At 35.2% G+C, this 16844-nt stretch overlaps 1 protein-coding gene across 6 annotated transcripts in view; it reads right to left on the bottom strand.

The window, feature by feature from the left end:
- Positions 1–158: 158 nt before the first annotated feature.
- STK26 (serine/threonine kinase 26) overlaps positions 159–16844 on the bottom strand; it is a 52709-nt gene continuing 36023 nt past the window's right edge. For 2 of the 6 annotated variants that reach the window (XM_055267818.2, XM_063635274.1), the window contains 9 exons: positions 12616–12672; positions 7774–7882; positions 7526–7683; positions 6447–6632; positions 4875–5023; positions 3731–3824; positions 3222–3284; positions 3004–3140; positions 159–1962 (listed from right to left, as the gene is read on the bottom strand). In XM_055267818.2, the coding sequence (XP_055123793.1) occupies positions 1938–1962; positions 3004–3140; positions 3222–3284; positions 3731–3824; positions 4875–5023; positions 6447–6632; positions 7526–7683; positions 7774–7882; positions 12616–12672 (978 nt within the window). In that variant the 3' untranslated portion in view covers positions 159–1937. Of the gene's footprint in view, positions 1963–3003; positions 3141–3221; positions 3285–3730; positions 3825–4874; positions 5024–6446; positions 6633–7525; positions 7684–7773; positions 7883–12615; positions 12673–15507; positions 15601–16844 lie in introns of those variants that run through there. The other 4 variants (XM_055267819.2, XM_063635272.1, XM_063635271.1 and 1 more) reach the window with 4 other exon arrangements.

Here is a 16844-nt window from a genome sequence, read left to right as displayed (position 1 = left end):
CAGATGTTCACTGTAGCTATAATTAATGCTTAATGAAACGTGAAAAGTATCTTCTGGTTTCCAACAGAAATTTCGATTTTAGTGTTTGAACAATAAAGGACAAAGGAGTCCTTGAAGTCCCATACCACACCCCCATCTCAAGGAAAACAAACATTGAGGACTGTGAAATTTAAATATTTATTTTCAAAACCCCCAAGACACTGGAGTATGCTTCACCTAGAAACAGATTACAGGACGAATAGCTATAATGAATAAGCAATACAATTTGTATTTGGGATGCAATTGTGTTGTAAAGTTTCAAATAATCAATTTATAAATTTGTTGCTTTTACTTTTACAAAAATATTCATTTAACCCATAACATGAGTTGCAAAATTATCTCCAGACTTCTACAGATTATACACTGTAATTGCGTTTCAGTTACACAGCAGGTGAAAAATTTAACTGAACCATTACTTCAAAATACAATGCATTAAAAATAATTGTTACAATATAGGCACCAATGAAAAGAATTTTCTTGGCATACAACACCACAACAACTTTCTCAAGTATCTATATTACGTAAATTAAAAAGAGGATGTAATGGCCACTTTGACTAAAAACTGTATTCCCTACAGGAAGAATATCTTTCTTTTAATATTTGACAATTACTCAGATTTTTTTTAAATGACTTCTGTGCAAAAACCAAACTGTGCAGATCCAAACAATTAAACATTAACTACCAAAACTAAATATCAATAATTCTACAACTACTGAAATATAGCCCCAGTTCAGAACTTAGGCAGGCATAATATATGTACTGGGCTTAAAAGAAAAAGGCATCACCCACATAATAGTACCATAAATATAAGTGAAAATTAACTGTGCAATCTAACTTAACCTTTGTGTGGACAGAAATCATCCTGTACTATGGTTATTTTCATATGAACTAGAAAATGCTCACTTAAATATCCTTTTAAAAACAACAAACTGATGCTTATTAGTGATAATTATGAAGAACAAAAATATATAAATAGTTTATAGGACAATTCATTACCAAGGCAAAAATATGCTGGTTTAAGTTATATTCATACCTGTTGATCAGGTATTTAATCACATGACAATCAGCTTTATTTTTTGGCTCTCCAAATCCAAGCAGATAGTATGGGATTTTAGTTGAAGATGTAAAACATGAAGCCAGACTAACTCCTCCAACATTACCAAACACCTATCCTTGGGTAAATGATCTTGCTTTAAATTTCTAACCATGTTAAATAAGGGTAAAATTGCCTTTTCTACCTGAAAGAGAATGTAAATACTATACACCAAGAGGTACCTCTGTTGCTGTACATTGTAAATGCTTCAAACACAGGGTCTCAAATGTGATAATCATTGAGCTGCCTGGAATATCATACCAACTTGGTAGAAGAGTCAATACTTTTACAGGTTTCATTTAAAAGACTTTACTAAAATTTTCTGTTTTAAGAAGGTATGACTTATTTACACCTCCCCACCAATAGTCATTTCTAGAATATGCATGTTTTTTTAAAAAAAAAAAAAGCTTTTTGAAGCTTGATAATTTACAAAAGCTGAATATTGAGAATGACTTTGAAAGACCTGTATGTTTCATGACTGTAGAGTCAATTAAAGATCAAAATGTGAAAGGTATTCATCCTAGTAACTTAAGAAATAGGGATACTTAAAAGCAAAACGGTGTCTCGACATTTACTAGAATACAGGTGAAACTACAGTATTAAAAGTTATTCCTTACAAAATAATCCTTTCAAAATATAAAATGATAAACACCATCACAAAATAGTTTAATAGCTTCTTCCAAATCTTCAGTGTTGCAAAGATCCAAAAGGCACATGGAGCTCATGGGTTAAGCATTGTTAGTCTTGACGTAGGTTTGGTGGGGCTCTCTGGGTCCATATGAAACAGAAGCCAATAATAAGTTTCTTAGGGGGATTCGTCTGCTGAACACCTATAAAATTTTTTAAAAATTTAAACCAATGTACAACTATGCATGTTTATATTTCTCTTTTGTATGAACTCTGCAATGAAGAAACTGATTCCACAAAAGGGATACATTGTTTCTATTGAATCTCATCATGTAGATGTTAAAATATAAACAAGTTAAAAAAATCCCTTCTGCATCTGATTTCACAACTTCCGATTGATTTGTTTTCAAATGGGAGGTTTTCATTAAAATATAAGGATTTTAAGAGGGGGTTAGGTTTGCGAGCACAAGTGAGCCTTATCAGATAGAAAGATCTTTGAGAGTGTGTGATTTCACAGGTCACAGAGTTTGTTCCATCTCGATCCCAGTGGCATCACAAACACAAAGAAATATAAAGATGCACTGAGAAGAGATATAGCAGGGTCAAGGCTAAAATCAGTATCACCTTATAGCTTGCTTGAGCTAAGGAGTGTATATGTGTGCATGCATACAAAAGTCTTGTTGAAAATTTTTTTAAAAATTAAATGTAAGAACTTTTTTGAATGCAAAAAAAATCAAATGAATATTTCAAGAGACAACATAGAAACTGAAGTTGAACATAAGAGCCCTTTTTTGGTCTGGATTGAGTCCCTCTACCTTTTCCTTAACTTTTCATATGGAGGTCAAACGTAGGCACTTTAGCACTGGAAACTATGCAACTAGTGGTGTTTTGTTCAGTTCTGAGGGTAGTGGCAAGAAAGAAAGCATTCCACAATTATATTAATAAGAGCTCAAATGAGAATATGCTCAGTGACCTTTTGTCTATACTCTTACTAGTGGAGAAAGAAAAATAGGTCATTTCATGCAGTGGAAAACTACCTTGTCATGCCTAAAGATAATCATTCCAAAAGCTAATGTTTAAGATAGACAACAAACAAAAACTATTTTTAAGTATACAACTATGTATTAAAAGGTGACTTTGTTAGGAATAATTGGAATGGTTGAATCAAAGGAATTACATTGCATCATAAATTAACATACAACAGAAAATGCAAAATAATTTTTAAAATGACATTTCCAACTTACTTTTGAAATTTTTCAATTAGTTTCTTCACCATTTTATCTGTGATGCCAGGACAGGTGGCTTCAGCCACAGCAATACTTTTCTCGAGTTCTTCAATCGCCTGATTCCTGCTAGCGTTATTCTCGTCCTGCTGTTTAAGCTGAGAAAGAGTAATAGTTAAAACATTTAAAATATTATACTACTTAAAACAGATATCCAAGGCTAATTAATCTGTACTTACTTCAGCAAATGCAGGTGTGATTATCATAGACAAGCAACTCAGGGTTTGCACAAGATCTTGCTCCTTTGAACAAATAATATAGATTATACACGTGAAATTAAGTGTCATGATTTTCTTATTCTTTAACAAATACGAACTAATTTGAATCCCCCACTGAAAACAAAAGATTGTATGCAAGGCAAGTCTCTAAGCTTTCTTCCTATCATTCATTCCCATTTATCATCCAGGAGTCCTCTAACTTCTGGGAGTACAATAGATACCTGTGATTCCCTGGGCTTATGTATCTCCAGGTGAAATGCACTTTAAAAATACCAATATGGCCACTTAAATAACTTCTATTAACTTTTCTTAATTAGCTCAAAACTAATGACAAATGAAGCATACTACAAACACAGTGAGGCAGACAGGCATTTAGGAGTATTCAATGGTAATAATTTTCGGCCATTATAATCTCACTACATAGTTTGAAAAACTGTATGAAGAGTAAGTAATTGTCTCCATATACATACTGCCCCATTCTGTACTTTCTTTGGATCAGGCTTCTTTCGTACGGTGGTAAAGCTCCATTCAGGATGAGTATTGTTTTCCCTGCTGGTAGATTCCCTAAAGAGATTGCCAAAGATACCTTTATAAGTGCCCAAATGATTCAGCTTGGCAAAAATACCAAATCAATGCAGGTAGAATCTAAAGGGATCATTGTCCCAATGTTTAAAAACTCATGATGCAAAAAAGCATCTGATCTCAGCTTCAGGTGAATACTACATTTTACTACAGAGTAGTAGTGGAGTGGTTCTCAACTCTATGTGTGCTTCATTGAGACCTCCTACCATAAATAAATACCTGTCCCTCACTACTCCCCACTTATTGAATCAGGGTCTCCAGTGGTGTGGCTTGTGATTGCTTTAAGGTTCCATGAGTGACTCTTATGGGAAGCTAAGGCTAACACCCATTAGAATAGGGCACAAATTATTCTGATATTTTTTATCCCTTTCCAACATTAGGCAATTTCTCATAAATGGAAGAATCTCAGAGTAGTATCTAAAGAAATTTGGTGTTGCCTTTGTGCCAGTTCAGCTGGTGGAGGACTAAATTCTGGCACAGCATACAGACTTTCCTAGTCTAAATTAATTGACGGACTTAGAGGCTGAATTTTTAATGTAAACGCTGCTGTTATAAAACCCTACAACTTTTTCAAGAAATAAAAATCATACCTAAATGAATATTTAAATGTATCAGTCTGATCTTGGTTTGGTACATGGCCAAGAGGTGGGAAAGGCCTGGAGGTCAGTTCTTTAGAGGGATTTTGCAGGTTGCCATCAAAGTATGAGAAAACACAGCTCCTTATTACTTTGAGCAAACTAATATAACACCTTTAACTGAATCCTGTTCCAAAATTTTGTAATATACTCAAGTATCCACTAGGGGTTAGACCAAGACCATTTAAAACTAGAGCTATTCACTTCCAAGAAAAACATGTTTCCAACTTCATTGTATTCCACAGACTGTGATTGAAAAAGATTTTTGCAGTTTCTAAGGTGAAATTTCAAAATATGGTTTATATTTTATGCTAGAACAAGCACACTGGAGCATAGCTAAAAGATATACAATATTTAAATAGGCTGCCTAGATAAAAATTAAATAATTTGTACATACGAATCAGAGCCCTCGGAATCAGATTCATCATCACTGTGTCCTTCTGCCTTCCATCTCTTAAAACGATCTATCAGTTCAGTCAGATAAGAAGTCTTCTTTGAATTTTTTACAATGAATTTGTGTTTCAGAAGTTCTTTTGCTGTAGGACGCTAAGGATAAAAAGATCAAGGCTGCATATGACAATTGTTGAACTCTTATGATTACAAGGAATGGTTAAAAATATCATTTGAATTACTAAGCTGAAAGGTATAAAGGTATGTCTGTAGACATAAGAACAACTAAAATGCTGTAGGAAAATAGCTAATTCTACTACTGAAGTGGCTCAAGGCAACCACATTGAATCTACTACTTTGGTGTCCCAATTTGTTAAAGCCCAATGGGCAGCAGGTGGCTTACCCACCAGCAAACTGGCAGGCAGGGCCTTCTCAAAAGCAGAGAGACACATGACAGTATTTAGAAAGTAAACATTTAAAAACATTTCAAAGTAGTGTTCTAAAATACTTTAATCACATTTACTGTAAATTTGAAAAAACCTGATGAAAACTTGCAAGGCTGTAATTTTGTTATTATCTACACATATCTTATAATCCCTTCTCCATCAGAAATCAATGTCTATTGCATCTAAATGCAAACACCAGGTGCTGTGGAGGATGTTCCGCCTTCATTTTATTAATATGAGAATGTTTATCGTCAACTTAAAAATAGTTATATCAAGTTTGGACTGCTCTTGTGTATTTCCCATCTTGAAAAGTCACAAGGCAGCTTTATTTCAACAACAGTAAAACAACTGTAATTGAATCCACCAAGTAAATGAATGGAGCTCACTAGCCTAGGAAAAGTATACAACTTCACATTGAAGTTTCAAAACACCAAATAAAAATAGTTAAACCTGGCCAGGCGCGGTGGCTCATGCCTGTAATCCCAGCACTTTGGGAGGCTGAGGAGGGCGGATCACTAGAGGTCAGGAGTTTGAGACCAGCCTTGCCTACATGGTGAAACCCCATCTCTACTAAAAATACAAAAATTAGCCAGGCATGGTGGCGGGTGCCTGTAATCCCAGCTACTTGGGAGGCTGAGGCAGGAGAATCGCTTGAATATGGGAGATGGAGGTTGCAGTGAGCCGAAATCGCACCACTGCACTCCAACCTGGGCAACAGAGCAAGGCTCCGTCTCAAAAAAAAAAAAAAAAATAGTTAAACCCAAATATAACTTTTCATGAAAAATGAAAACAGTTGAATAAAAATCATTGTATTTATACATACACTTTAATAATGACATAATACGAAGTTAACTTTATTTCTCAAATTTATTTCCCCCTGAAAGAGGAAATAATGAATAGAATAAGGAGGAAGATGAGGATCAAGAAAAAAAATGAAGGTTAAAGAGAAAAAGAATGAAGAATCTGGTTAAGAACTCAATAGAAATAGCAATACAGAAGGACGAACCAGGTTCCTGGATGGATCTTAGACAATTCTCACATGCACTGTATTCCCTATTGCAGGAAAAGCTGTCTTTGCTATAAGTAGATCTAATAATAGAAAACAAATAGTAATAATAGCAATATATACTCACAAATGATGGATCTTTGTTCAGGCAAGCATCAATAAACTCCTTAAAAGACTTAGTAAAGTCTCCAACAAGAGTTGGAGGATTGTTTTTGGGAATAAGAAACAGAACTCTCATTGGATGCATATCGGAGTTAGGTGGCTCTCCCTTGGCTAGTTCAATAGCAGTAATTCCCAATGACCAAATGTCAGCCTAAGGTAAAAGGAAAAAAAAAAAAATATATATATATATATATATATATGCATATATATGTATATCACCTTGAAACTCCATTCCAATATACTACCACAAAATAGTCTGCAGAACCTAATGGCTATACAGTACTTGTCTCTCAAGAAAATGTGGTGTTAATAAATTTTTATTAATAGAATTCATTTATGTAAAACATAATGAATTCTATACTTTCTGCCAGGTACCCTTCTCGGAATGGAGGATTTCAGTGGTGTATAAGCCAGACAAAAATCCCTGCTCTTAAGGGGCTTACATTCTATTAAGAAGGACAATAAATAAATAAATAATATGGTGCCAGATGGTGCTAACTTCTGTGAAGAAAATAACAAAGCATAGTAAGAAAATAATGAATCATGGGGACAAGGGTGTTGCAAATTTACATAAGATGCCCAGGGAAGACTTCCCTGTGTAGGTGATGTTTAAGCAAAGACCTGATTGTGGGAAGAAGGTTTTTTCAGACAGAGGAAAGGGCAGGTGCAAAGGTCCTGAGGCCAGGGTGTACTTGCTATGTTTGAGGAACAACCACGAGGCCACTGTGGATGAATAATCTAGAAGAGAGTGGTAGGAGATAAGACTGGAGAGGCAGATAATGGCCAGATTGTGTAGAGCTTTATATGTCACAGAAAGGACTTAGGATTATATTCCACGTGGGATGAAAAGCCATTGAAGTGAATAGGGTCCAAATATTAGTTAGCTGCGAGGGAATTTATGATTAAGCAGCAAAATATGACATAACTCTAGCTTAAGAAACACTTGTGAAACAAGGAAAAATAAGGCAGTGTATTAACTAGGATAGTGTGCCATATATTAATTTATTAACAAGCTCAAAACAGTTTGTACAGGTAATACTTTACTTTTGAGTCATAAGCTGACTGTTGAATAACTTCAGGAGCCATCCAAAATGGAGTTCCCACAAAGGTATTTCTTTTAATCTGTGTATCCGTCAGCTGACCAGCAACTCCAAAATCAGCAAGTTTAACATCTCCTTGTTCTGAGAGCAAGACATTGGCAGCTAGGAGGAAAAAAAGAAAAGAAAAAAAAAAAACTCAGCTTGCTCAGAATGCTTCTATTTTTCTCAGGTTCATATTAGACTTTTGTATACCTTTTATGTCTCGGTGAATTTTCTTTTCTGAATGCAGATAGTCCAGACCTTTTAAAATTTCCTTTAGCATGGTAGCAATCTGGAACTCATCAAATGGACCAGCTCGAAGCTTAAGGGGAAAAACACACACACACACACATACACACATGTGTAAAAGTTTGGAAACATAAAATTCAAAATTGGTATCTTTGAAATGAAGAAATCACTTAGACACATGATGCCGCTCTGTTTATCAAACCAATATCTAAACAAGGAAGGAAAAATGTAAAATGTGAAGGAAGAAAGCAAAAGAGTTCAGTCAAAGGGCTGGACAGGTTTTTTAATGATTCAATTTAATGAAAGATAATACGAGCCCTTTTACCTATATACTAGGCTTCAAATTCTGAGGTTCCTGAATATTTACATCAAAGATGGAACAAATATGCTAACATAATGACAGAACCAACTATCTTTTCTTTAGATGGAAAAAAAAGAGAAATCAGCTACTTAAATTCAGGCAATTGCTGTGAAAAAGTTGCTACATATTGACACGAAACTGATTTTTAGGTCAGAGAATCCATAAGATTTCCACAGCAACTATTTGATCATATCAATCAGCATTTATGTATTTTAATAATATGGTAAAGAATAGCCTTTTTTAAACTCAAATTGTAAATTTAGCCAAGAATATAATAATTAAACTATTCAGACTATGATGGTAAAAAAATTAAATCATGGAGGGATAATGTTTTTCAAATAAATGTAACACATATCCCTTTATTTCCCCATCCCTGTACCAAAGCCAATAGTTCCAACTGGAATACAAGGAAAGCAATGATTAGGTTTCAGGAGAACTTGTAATGGAATATCTGAAAATCCCTCTTTAAAATAAATGGTTATTTTAAAATTCTGGTACCTCATAAAGCACAAACAGTGGACTGTACAATATTATTACAGGAAAGGGTGGGAATCTAAAGTCAGAGCCGAGGTAGAGTTCTGTTTGCTTCTGGAAGGAGGGAAGAGGTGGTGAAAATCAAACACTGCCCACTCTGCCTCACACTGGGAGGGATCCACAGCTCTTTGGCACCTTGTGTATTTCATCTTTCATGAATGCCATATTTATGCTGAATAAAGGGCACTTTCATGTTGAAATTTAACAGCTTAAAATAGAACTCATACTTTGGTCTCACCATCTAATATTAACTGTGGTCTGGGTATATAGTATACTCCAGGGATGTCTGTAATTCAATAGGTCCCTTTCCCAGGTAACATTATCTATTTACTTTCAAATCTATCAACTTCCACCCCAAAGTTTCTATTCAAACAGTAGTGATTAAAATAGTTTCTAAAGTCTTCCAGAAAGGGTGAAAATGGCATACTATTTTATTAATGGCTGGCAATGAACTTCTGAGGTACTACAAAATAACTGAAGGACAAACGTCACACTACTTAAGATCAGTAATTAGTATCATCTGATCATAGGACATTGGCAAGGCCAGAGGAGGTATATCCTTGGTTATTTTAAGTGATTGGGCAAGATTAATGTAATGCCTACTAGCTATCATTCTGAAGGACATCTAAAAGTAACATAAATAAGCCAGTATATTGCCTAATACAGAAGTTTTTAAAAATATTTAAGTAAAAACAACAAAAAGGGGATCCTAAAGATTCATGAGCTTACCTGCTATATTTTAGGTTCATGTTAAAATTCAATAAAAGTGAAATCTCAATTAACTGGGTGCTAGAGGAGGATGGGAAGAAAGACTCTGTGGCAAGGAGACTTCTCCATTTGAACTTTTCTCCAATAACTGAAGACCTTGCCATGTCTCTAACAGATAATATCTCTGTCCCAGGGCAGTGTACTTGCCTTGTGTAATTTGCCTCTGTTGTCAAGTGAGAATATGCAGGAGAGGGACCTTGACTCTTTCGAAGACTGTACATTTGTGAGCTCATGGATCTTCATCACACTTTAACTTCCAGCCAGTCCCTAATGCAGTCTGCTATTTTATGCCTTCTCTTATGGTTAGCATATTGTTTCTTTTTTCTTGGGGCTCATGTTTTATTCTAGTCATCTTATTACATGTGTTTTTGTTGCAAGCCACCACGATTCTTTTTGGAAAGAAGTGGAGCATAATAAACTCAATAAAATGATGTGCAATATACTCAAAGTCTGCTCACATACAATAAATTGTTTTTCAAGAATGGGAGTGACTCAAGGTAGACACTGTATAATGTTGACATAAATGACAAGTTGTAATCTTATGTTATTCCATTAGTTAGGTACCAGGCACCAGTTTAATTTGAGAAACACTTTCCGCTAAACATCCCTCTTATTTCCTCTTGTTCTTAGTAGCAGAGCCTTCCTCTACACCTAATCCTGTCTTAGATTCCCCCAAATGATAGCATTTATTTGTACAGGAATATACATGAAAAAGGAATAGCACCTTTTCTCATTATCTGCTCTCCCTGTAAAGTCTAGTTAAATGAGTTTTCTAATTAAATCACAATATTATTGAATTTTAGAGCTAAGAACACAAAATTAGAGATTACTGATTCAATTTCTTCATTTAACATGTGAATAAATTAAGACACAAAGAGGCTAAAGGGCTGCCCAATATTTGCCAGGCAGTCATTGTTAGCGCTGGGTTTATGACCTAGGGCTTTTGATTCTTAACCAATACAGTACTAACAACATTTTTCATTCATTGAAACTGTTATTAATGGCTATTTGTTTTATTAAGTAGAGTTCAGAATAGCAGGATGAGATTAAGATCTCACAATCATTTAACTTGGAGATTTCATAAAACTGACCAAACTACTACTAGGGGACACAGATTTGGGTCGTTGATTGGGGTTAGGCCAGTGTTCACTGCTTAACATTGCTATCAGTGATCCTGTTGAACAGAGTGGCCTAGCTTTGCCAGTGCTTCCAAAACGGGGAAGAGACATGGTGAGCACCCTGAGGGACCAGATAAGACAACTGATAAATTTGGAAAGGGCTCTTAATATTCGAAAAATGGAAGGAGGATCATGAAACAATTGAGAGGCTTCTTGTAGAGCTAATGAAAAAACTATTGAATAATACGACTCTGTGACAAGACAAATAGAAATGAGATCATTTAACTTCAAGAGGAGAATGAAGCCTGACTCCATATGCATGAAGGATTATTACACAAAGAAACATCAGTGGTGTTCTCTCACTAGAGAGGAGAGAAAAAAAAAACGAACTCAGGCTTTAAGATATAAGAATTAGATTAGACACAAGGAAAGATTACCAAATTCAGCAACTGATTAAACTGACATGAATTCCTAGTAGTAGATGAGGCTCTCCATCAAGTTTAATTACCATTTCTTTAGAATGGTTTAAATATGGTTCTGCCTAAAGGAAAGAAAATCTCTTATAGTCATTGCTGTTCATAAAATTATTTGAAACTTTGAGTTACTGGCAGTCAAGGTTAAAGCCTTTTAAAAATATTTAATCACTTTCAGTTAGAAAAACTCATCTGCACCTAAAAAAATAAGAATTAAAATATTACTTGATTATTTTAATCAAAACACTTTCTTAGAAACAGAATACTCTATAATTTCTAAGGCAGAAACATGCAAATAAAAAAATCATATAAAAGATGGAAGGGAACTTAGAAATAACTTAGTGCAACTTCTTTGTTTTATAGAACACCTACGTCCAGGAAGTTTGTGCCTGGTTCACAGGCACAGAGCCAGACCTATAACCTCAAACACCCTAGGCCAGCCCAGTGGTCATTCTATTACACTAAGTTGCCTCTCATAAGTCATACTGAATTTTAAACATAGTATCATATTAATAAAGATTTTTAAGGAAGGGAAAGAAACTCAACACTGATAGGATCACACTAAATTGGGGAACAACCAGTGTTTCTCAAAGGCATTCTGTGTGTGAATGCATCTTCATTGGGTTGAATTTTCCTGCACACTGCAGGATTTTAGCATTCTGATCCATGACCACTAAAATGGCAGGAGCACTTCTAAGTCATTGTGACAACCCAAAATGCCATCACATTTCCAAATAATCTATAGAGGGGCAGAGAGAACTCTGTGAAGAACTGGATCTGTAGGCCTACCTTGTTTAGAACCCTAGTACCACTATCTTAGTCAATTCAGGTGCTATAACAGGATACCACAGACTGGGTGGCTTAAATAATATTTATTTCTCACAGTTCTGGAGACTGGGAAAGAAGTCCAAGATCAAGGGGCTGGCAGATTCGAGTCTGGTAAAGGCACTCTTCCTGGTTTCCAGAAAGCCTTCTTCTCACTGCACCCTCTCGTGGTGGAAAGAAAGTCAGAGAGCTCTCTGGGGCCTCTTTTATAAGGGTACTAATTTCATTCATGAGAACTCACCTTCATGACTTAATTAGGTCCCAAGGTCCCCACCTCCTAATACCATCACATTGGGGGTTAGGATTTCCACACATGAATTTTGGGGGGACACAAACATTCAGTTCATAAAAATCACTTTTAGTGACAGTTATCTCAATTACATATGTTTTAAAAATCTAAGAAAACTCAGTTTTTTTCAGGGATAAGCTTGCAAAAGTCAAACTTTGACAGCAATGGATACACACATCCCCTTCTAATTTGGGAGACTTTATTTTATTAAGCTATTTGCATTTCTTATATAGTCTTAGAATGCCAGCAACATGTTCAAATGTACAATACATCTGTACCTACATAAGGTAGTGGTCATGAAAAAATAATTTAATTTGAACATATTAACTAAAGCAACCACTTAGCGTACCCAAAAGCCATTAATCTTCAATTTAAAAAATTAAGGTATGTGCCTATGCACACATTTGCATCTGTGTGTAATTATTTTAAAATACTTACAAGATCCAGTGCTGAACCACCACCCAGGTATTCCATTATTATCCATAATTTAGACCCCTGTAAAGCCATGAAACAATTTAATAATTACAAACCTGAGCCAAAATAACATACTAGCAAAAATGTTAAATCTCACATACTAAAGCACAGATTCTATTTGCATGTTCTCATTTATTTGTGGGCGCTAAAAATTAAAACAATTGAACCCTTGGAGATAGAGAATAGAAGGATGGTTACCAGAGGCTGGGAAGGATAATAGGGAGGGGGAGTTGGTGATGGTTAATGGGTACAAAAAGTAGTTAGAGAAAATGAGTAAGATCTAGTATTTGATAGCACAACAGGGTGACTATAGTCAATAACAATTTAATTATACTTTTAAAAATAAGTAGAAAAGTATTACTGGACTGTTTGTAACACAAAGAGTAAATGTACCCTGATGTGATCATTATACATTATATGCCTTTATCAAAATAGCTCATGTACCCCCATAAATATTTACACCTTCTTTGTAGCCACAAAAATTAAAAATTAAAAAAATAAAAATAAAGAACAGATTCTAAAATGTAGGTTTAAAAATGGTTGCTTGGGAACCCAGAATATATTTTTTCCATAGAACATTCCAAATTAAAATTCTGAGCTTAGACTACCCCCATACCTTTTTGCCTATGATATAGCTAAACAAATAAAAGTACTGTTTGTTATTGTTGAACTTTTAGTAATTTTTATAAAAAACAAAGCTTTAAACAATTATCTTGAATGATATTGGAAAGAAAAGATAGTTACATTAAAGAATGAGGAGGTAAATGAGGGCTTGTAGAAATTTTGGGTTTGAGTCTGAGGACAATGGATATTTTGCCTTATTTCAGTTGTTGGCTTTCATTTGTTTTGATGTACTTCAAACTTTTATCAGCTATGGTTAAAGGCATTTTTGGCACACACGGAACCTAGAAAGAATATTGTTCATTTTACCTCTGATGTAAATGGATAAGAAAAAGGGAGAGTGTAGCTTTAAAAATATATGCTTTCTCCACGTGGAATTAACTTCGCTGTGAGCTGAACAAGAGGAAATGGGGCTCCTGGGAGGAATATATGTATACAAATTCTAAAACAGGTGTACACACACACATACCATTCAGTATCATCAGTTAAACACTGGAATAAACCATTAAACCCTTTTTGTTTTAGCTATAGCTTAAATACAAGGGACACCTCTCTCTCCTTACCATTTCATGAGTGGTATTCTCTGAATTTTTGTGGGACCAAAGAGCTGACTGGAAGTAGAATGGTTGGCTTTACTATACTGGCAGCAGCGAAGTAGTGACTGGACTGTGTTCCAAAAGTTGATTTTTAAGTAAGATGTTTGGAATTTTAAAAGCAAGCATTTTCCCATAAAAATAATACCTAAGTTCCTGGGGTAGTCCTCCCAAAAGACAATTTCACACAAATGTATTCATTCATAGTATAGCATGAAAAGTACCAGAGAAACTCACTACTATTTGTATCTTAACAATATTTCAAGTGGAAAAATATATTCAGCATGGTGCTTCAACTTGGGATGCCAGAAACACATTTCTCACCTTTACAACCCCAGCTGCGGGGTGAAGATTCTCAAGCTACTGCCAGTAGCCCTCAAACTCAAAAATCCCTGGGAGGTATTCAGGAGTCCAATTTAAAATTTCTAGGCATCTCCATGAGGATGTGACTTTATCAAGGCAGAGAATGGAATCCAGTGACATGATGATGAGTGCTTAGGGGATGGGAGAGGGTTAAAGAATCAGAGTGGAACTGACATTGTAGTGTGGGGAATGGGATGTGGCCTAGGGTTAGGGATCACGAAGGGAGGGCTCAGTTAATTAAGACAAAATGATTCTCCTTTCCATATGCTGACACTATGTAGAATTTGTAAGAGAAATGGAGGAACAATATTCCCCTACCACTTCCTCCACTAATCTTTTTATTTTTTTGGATTTTTTAAGTTTATTATTCACAAGACTCAGGAATTCCATTTCTGTGCATAGTCAAGAGAAACTCTTGTACATCAGTAATATAAATTAAACAACATAGCTGCACATACAATAAACTTGGTTTTTTTTGGTTGAAACTTTTTTTTTAAATTATACTTTAAGTTTTAGGGAGGGGGAAGGGATAGCATTAGGAGATATACCTAATACTAAATGACGAGTTAATGGGTGCAGCACACCAACATAGCACATGTATACATATGTAACAAACCTCCACTAATCTTGACATCCACTCTGTCCTGACATACATGACCAGCAAGCACTGCGAGCAGAAAGCTGAGAGTCTTGGTTAGCAGTGAAGTCTACATTAGGAAATAGAGGAAATAAATTCCCACAATACTGGTGAGCGAAGAGGAGTTCTAGGAAAGGTTCATATAACTTGTATTTGTGTATAGAACCTAGGCACTCACAACCTGAGATCTGTGAATCTGACATACCTTTATACTTTTTCCAAGAGAAGAAAAAAGTGGTTCTTACAATGGTGGATAGGTTAAAAATTGTTTCTTTTGCCACAAGTTTGTTTCTAACAAGTACTATACTCTATCATATGAATTCAGAGAGCTTCCCATTCGCCTGACATTTAAAAGAAAAAGATATTATAAAACATGCCTGCCTATTTTGTAGTTCTGCATGAATGAAAGCCCCTGCTTTCCAAGTTAAAAACAGTGTGTGTCTTTTTGTTTGTACTAATTCAAAACAGAAACTTGCCAACTGTCTGTCAGTAAAACGTGTTCATAGAAAGCTTGAAATGTGACTTTACAAAGTAGTATATACCATTAAGCATTAAAATTACAACTACTCAATTTCTAGATCTGAAAATAAGGAATCCTTATTTGTTCTGGAAATCAGTGATGGTGAGGGCTGCACGACACGCCTGTAATCCTGGTATTTTGGGAGGCCGAGGTGGGAGGATCACTTGAGTCCGGGAGTCTGAGAGCAGTCTAGGTAACATAGGGAGACCTCACCTCTACAAAAAGTGCAAAAAATTAGCCGGGTGTGGTGGCATATGCCTGTAGTCCCAGCTACTCGGGAGGCTGAGGTGGGAGGATCAATTGAACCTGGGAGGTGGAGGCTGCAGTGGGCCAAGACTGCGCCACTGTACTCCAGCTTGGGAGACAGAATGAGACCCTGTCACAAAAAAAAGCAAAAAAAAAAAAAAAAAACAAAAAAAACACCCAAAAAACAAACAAAGAAACACAAAATCAATGTGAATGTAGCTAATGCCACAGAGCTGTACACTTAAAATGGCAAAATTAGTGTTAAGTATATTTTGCCTGATTAAAAAAAAACATACAGCACATAAGATTTTATAAAACTAGAAATGACAGTAGAGATCATCTTGCCAAGAATATGGCTAGAAAATTTACCACTTCTAAGTCATTTTCTTCCAGTTTGGAATGCTGTGTCCCTACCCCACTCGCACCTTCCAACCCCTACCAAAATCATACTCCAGACTTAGTTCAAATGCTACCTCCCTAGTTTGAGGGTTATTGCACTTGATGTACTCACAGATAAGCAGGCTATTAATATGAAGCAAGTTATAAACACATATCTGGGGCTGAACAGAGAGGATGAAACCAGAGACATCAATTTAGAAGTTGTCAGACGAAAGTAGATGAGATTAACCACAATATGCAAAAGAAGAGGAATACACATAGTAGGCATTAATAAATAAGCATCTGTTGAATTGAATCTAACATGGAGCTTCTTAGAGGTGTATTATATTAAGTTTAAAGCTATTCCTATTTTGAGAAAGAACATTTTAAGAAGGAACAAACTTTCCAACCTCCATTTTCTTTAAGTTTTATAAGAGAACTCCAAAACAAATGTTAACAATAAAAGAATATTCCAGAGGCATTGAGCATACATACACTGGCTGTAAGCACATACGGTTTCAGTGAAAAATAAGGAGAAGGCCAAAAAGCCATACAGACGATTCTGAAATATTTTACTTCATTCAATTCTTTTTTTTTTTTTTTTCATAAATATTGGTGATGGTGGGTGGGAGGCAATATTTCCTTAACATACATAGAAATCTAAAGGCAATTTTCAGCAGCAAATAAAGGCATGATTCAAATTCTATTCAATGCCTGAGTGTCATTTTAAGATTTACATTGAACTAGAAAAATATTTAAAGATTATAAAAGATTATTCCAATATTATGAGATCAGAAGGGAAGGGTTTGCTTATTTTAGCACTCTTCATAAAGAC

This window comes from Symphalangus syndactylus, chromosome X (assembly GCF_028878055.3).
Source record: "Symphalangus syndactylus isolate Jambi chromosome X, NHGRI_mSymSyn1-v2.1_pri, whole genome shotgun sequence".
NCBI classification, from domain to species: Eukaryota; Metazoa; Chordata; class Mammalia; order Primates; family Hylobatidae; genus Symphalangus; species Symphalangus syndactylus.
The sequence above is the reverse complement of the archived record's forward strand: the minus strand, read 5'-3'. Positions and strand labels throughout refer to the sequence as shown.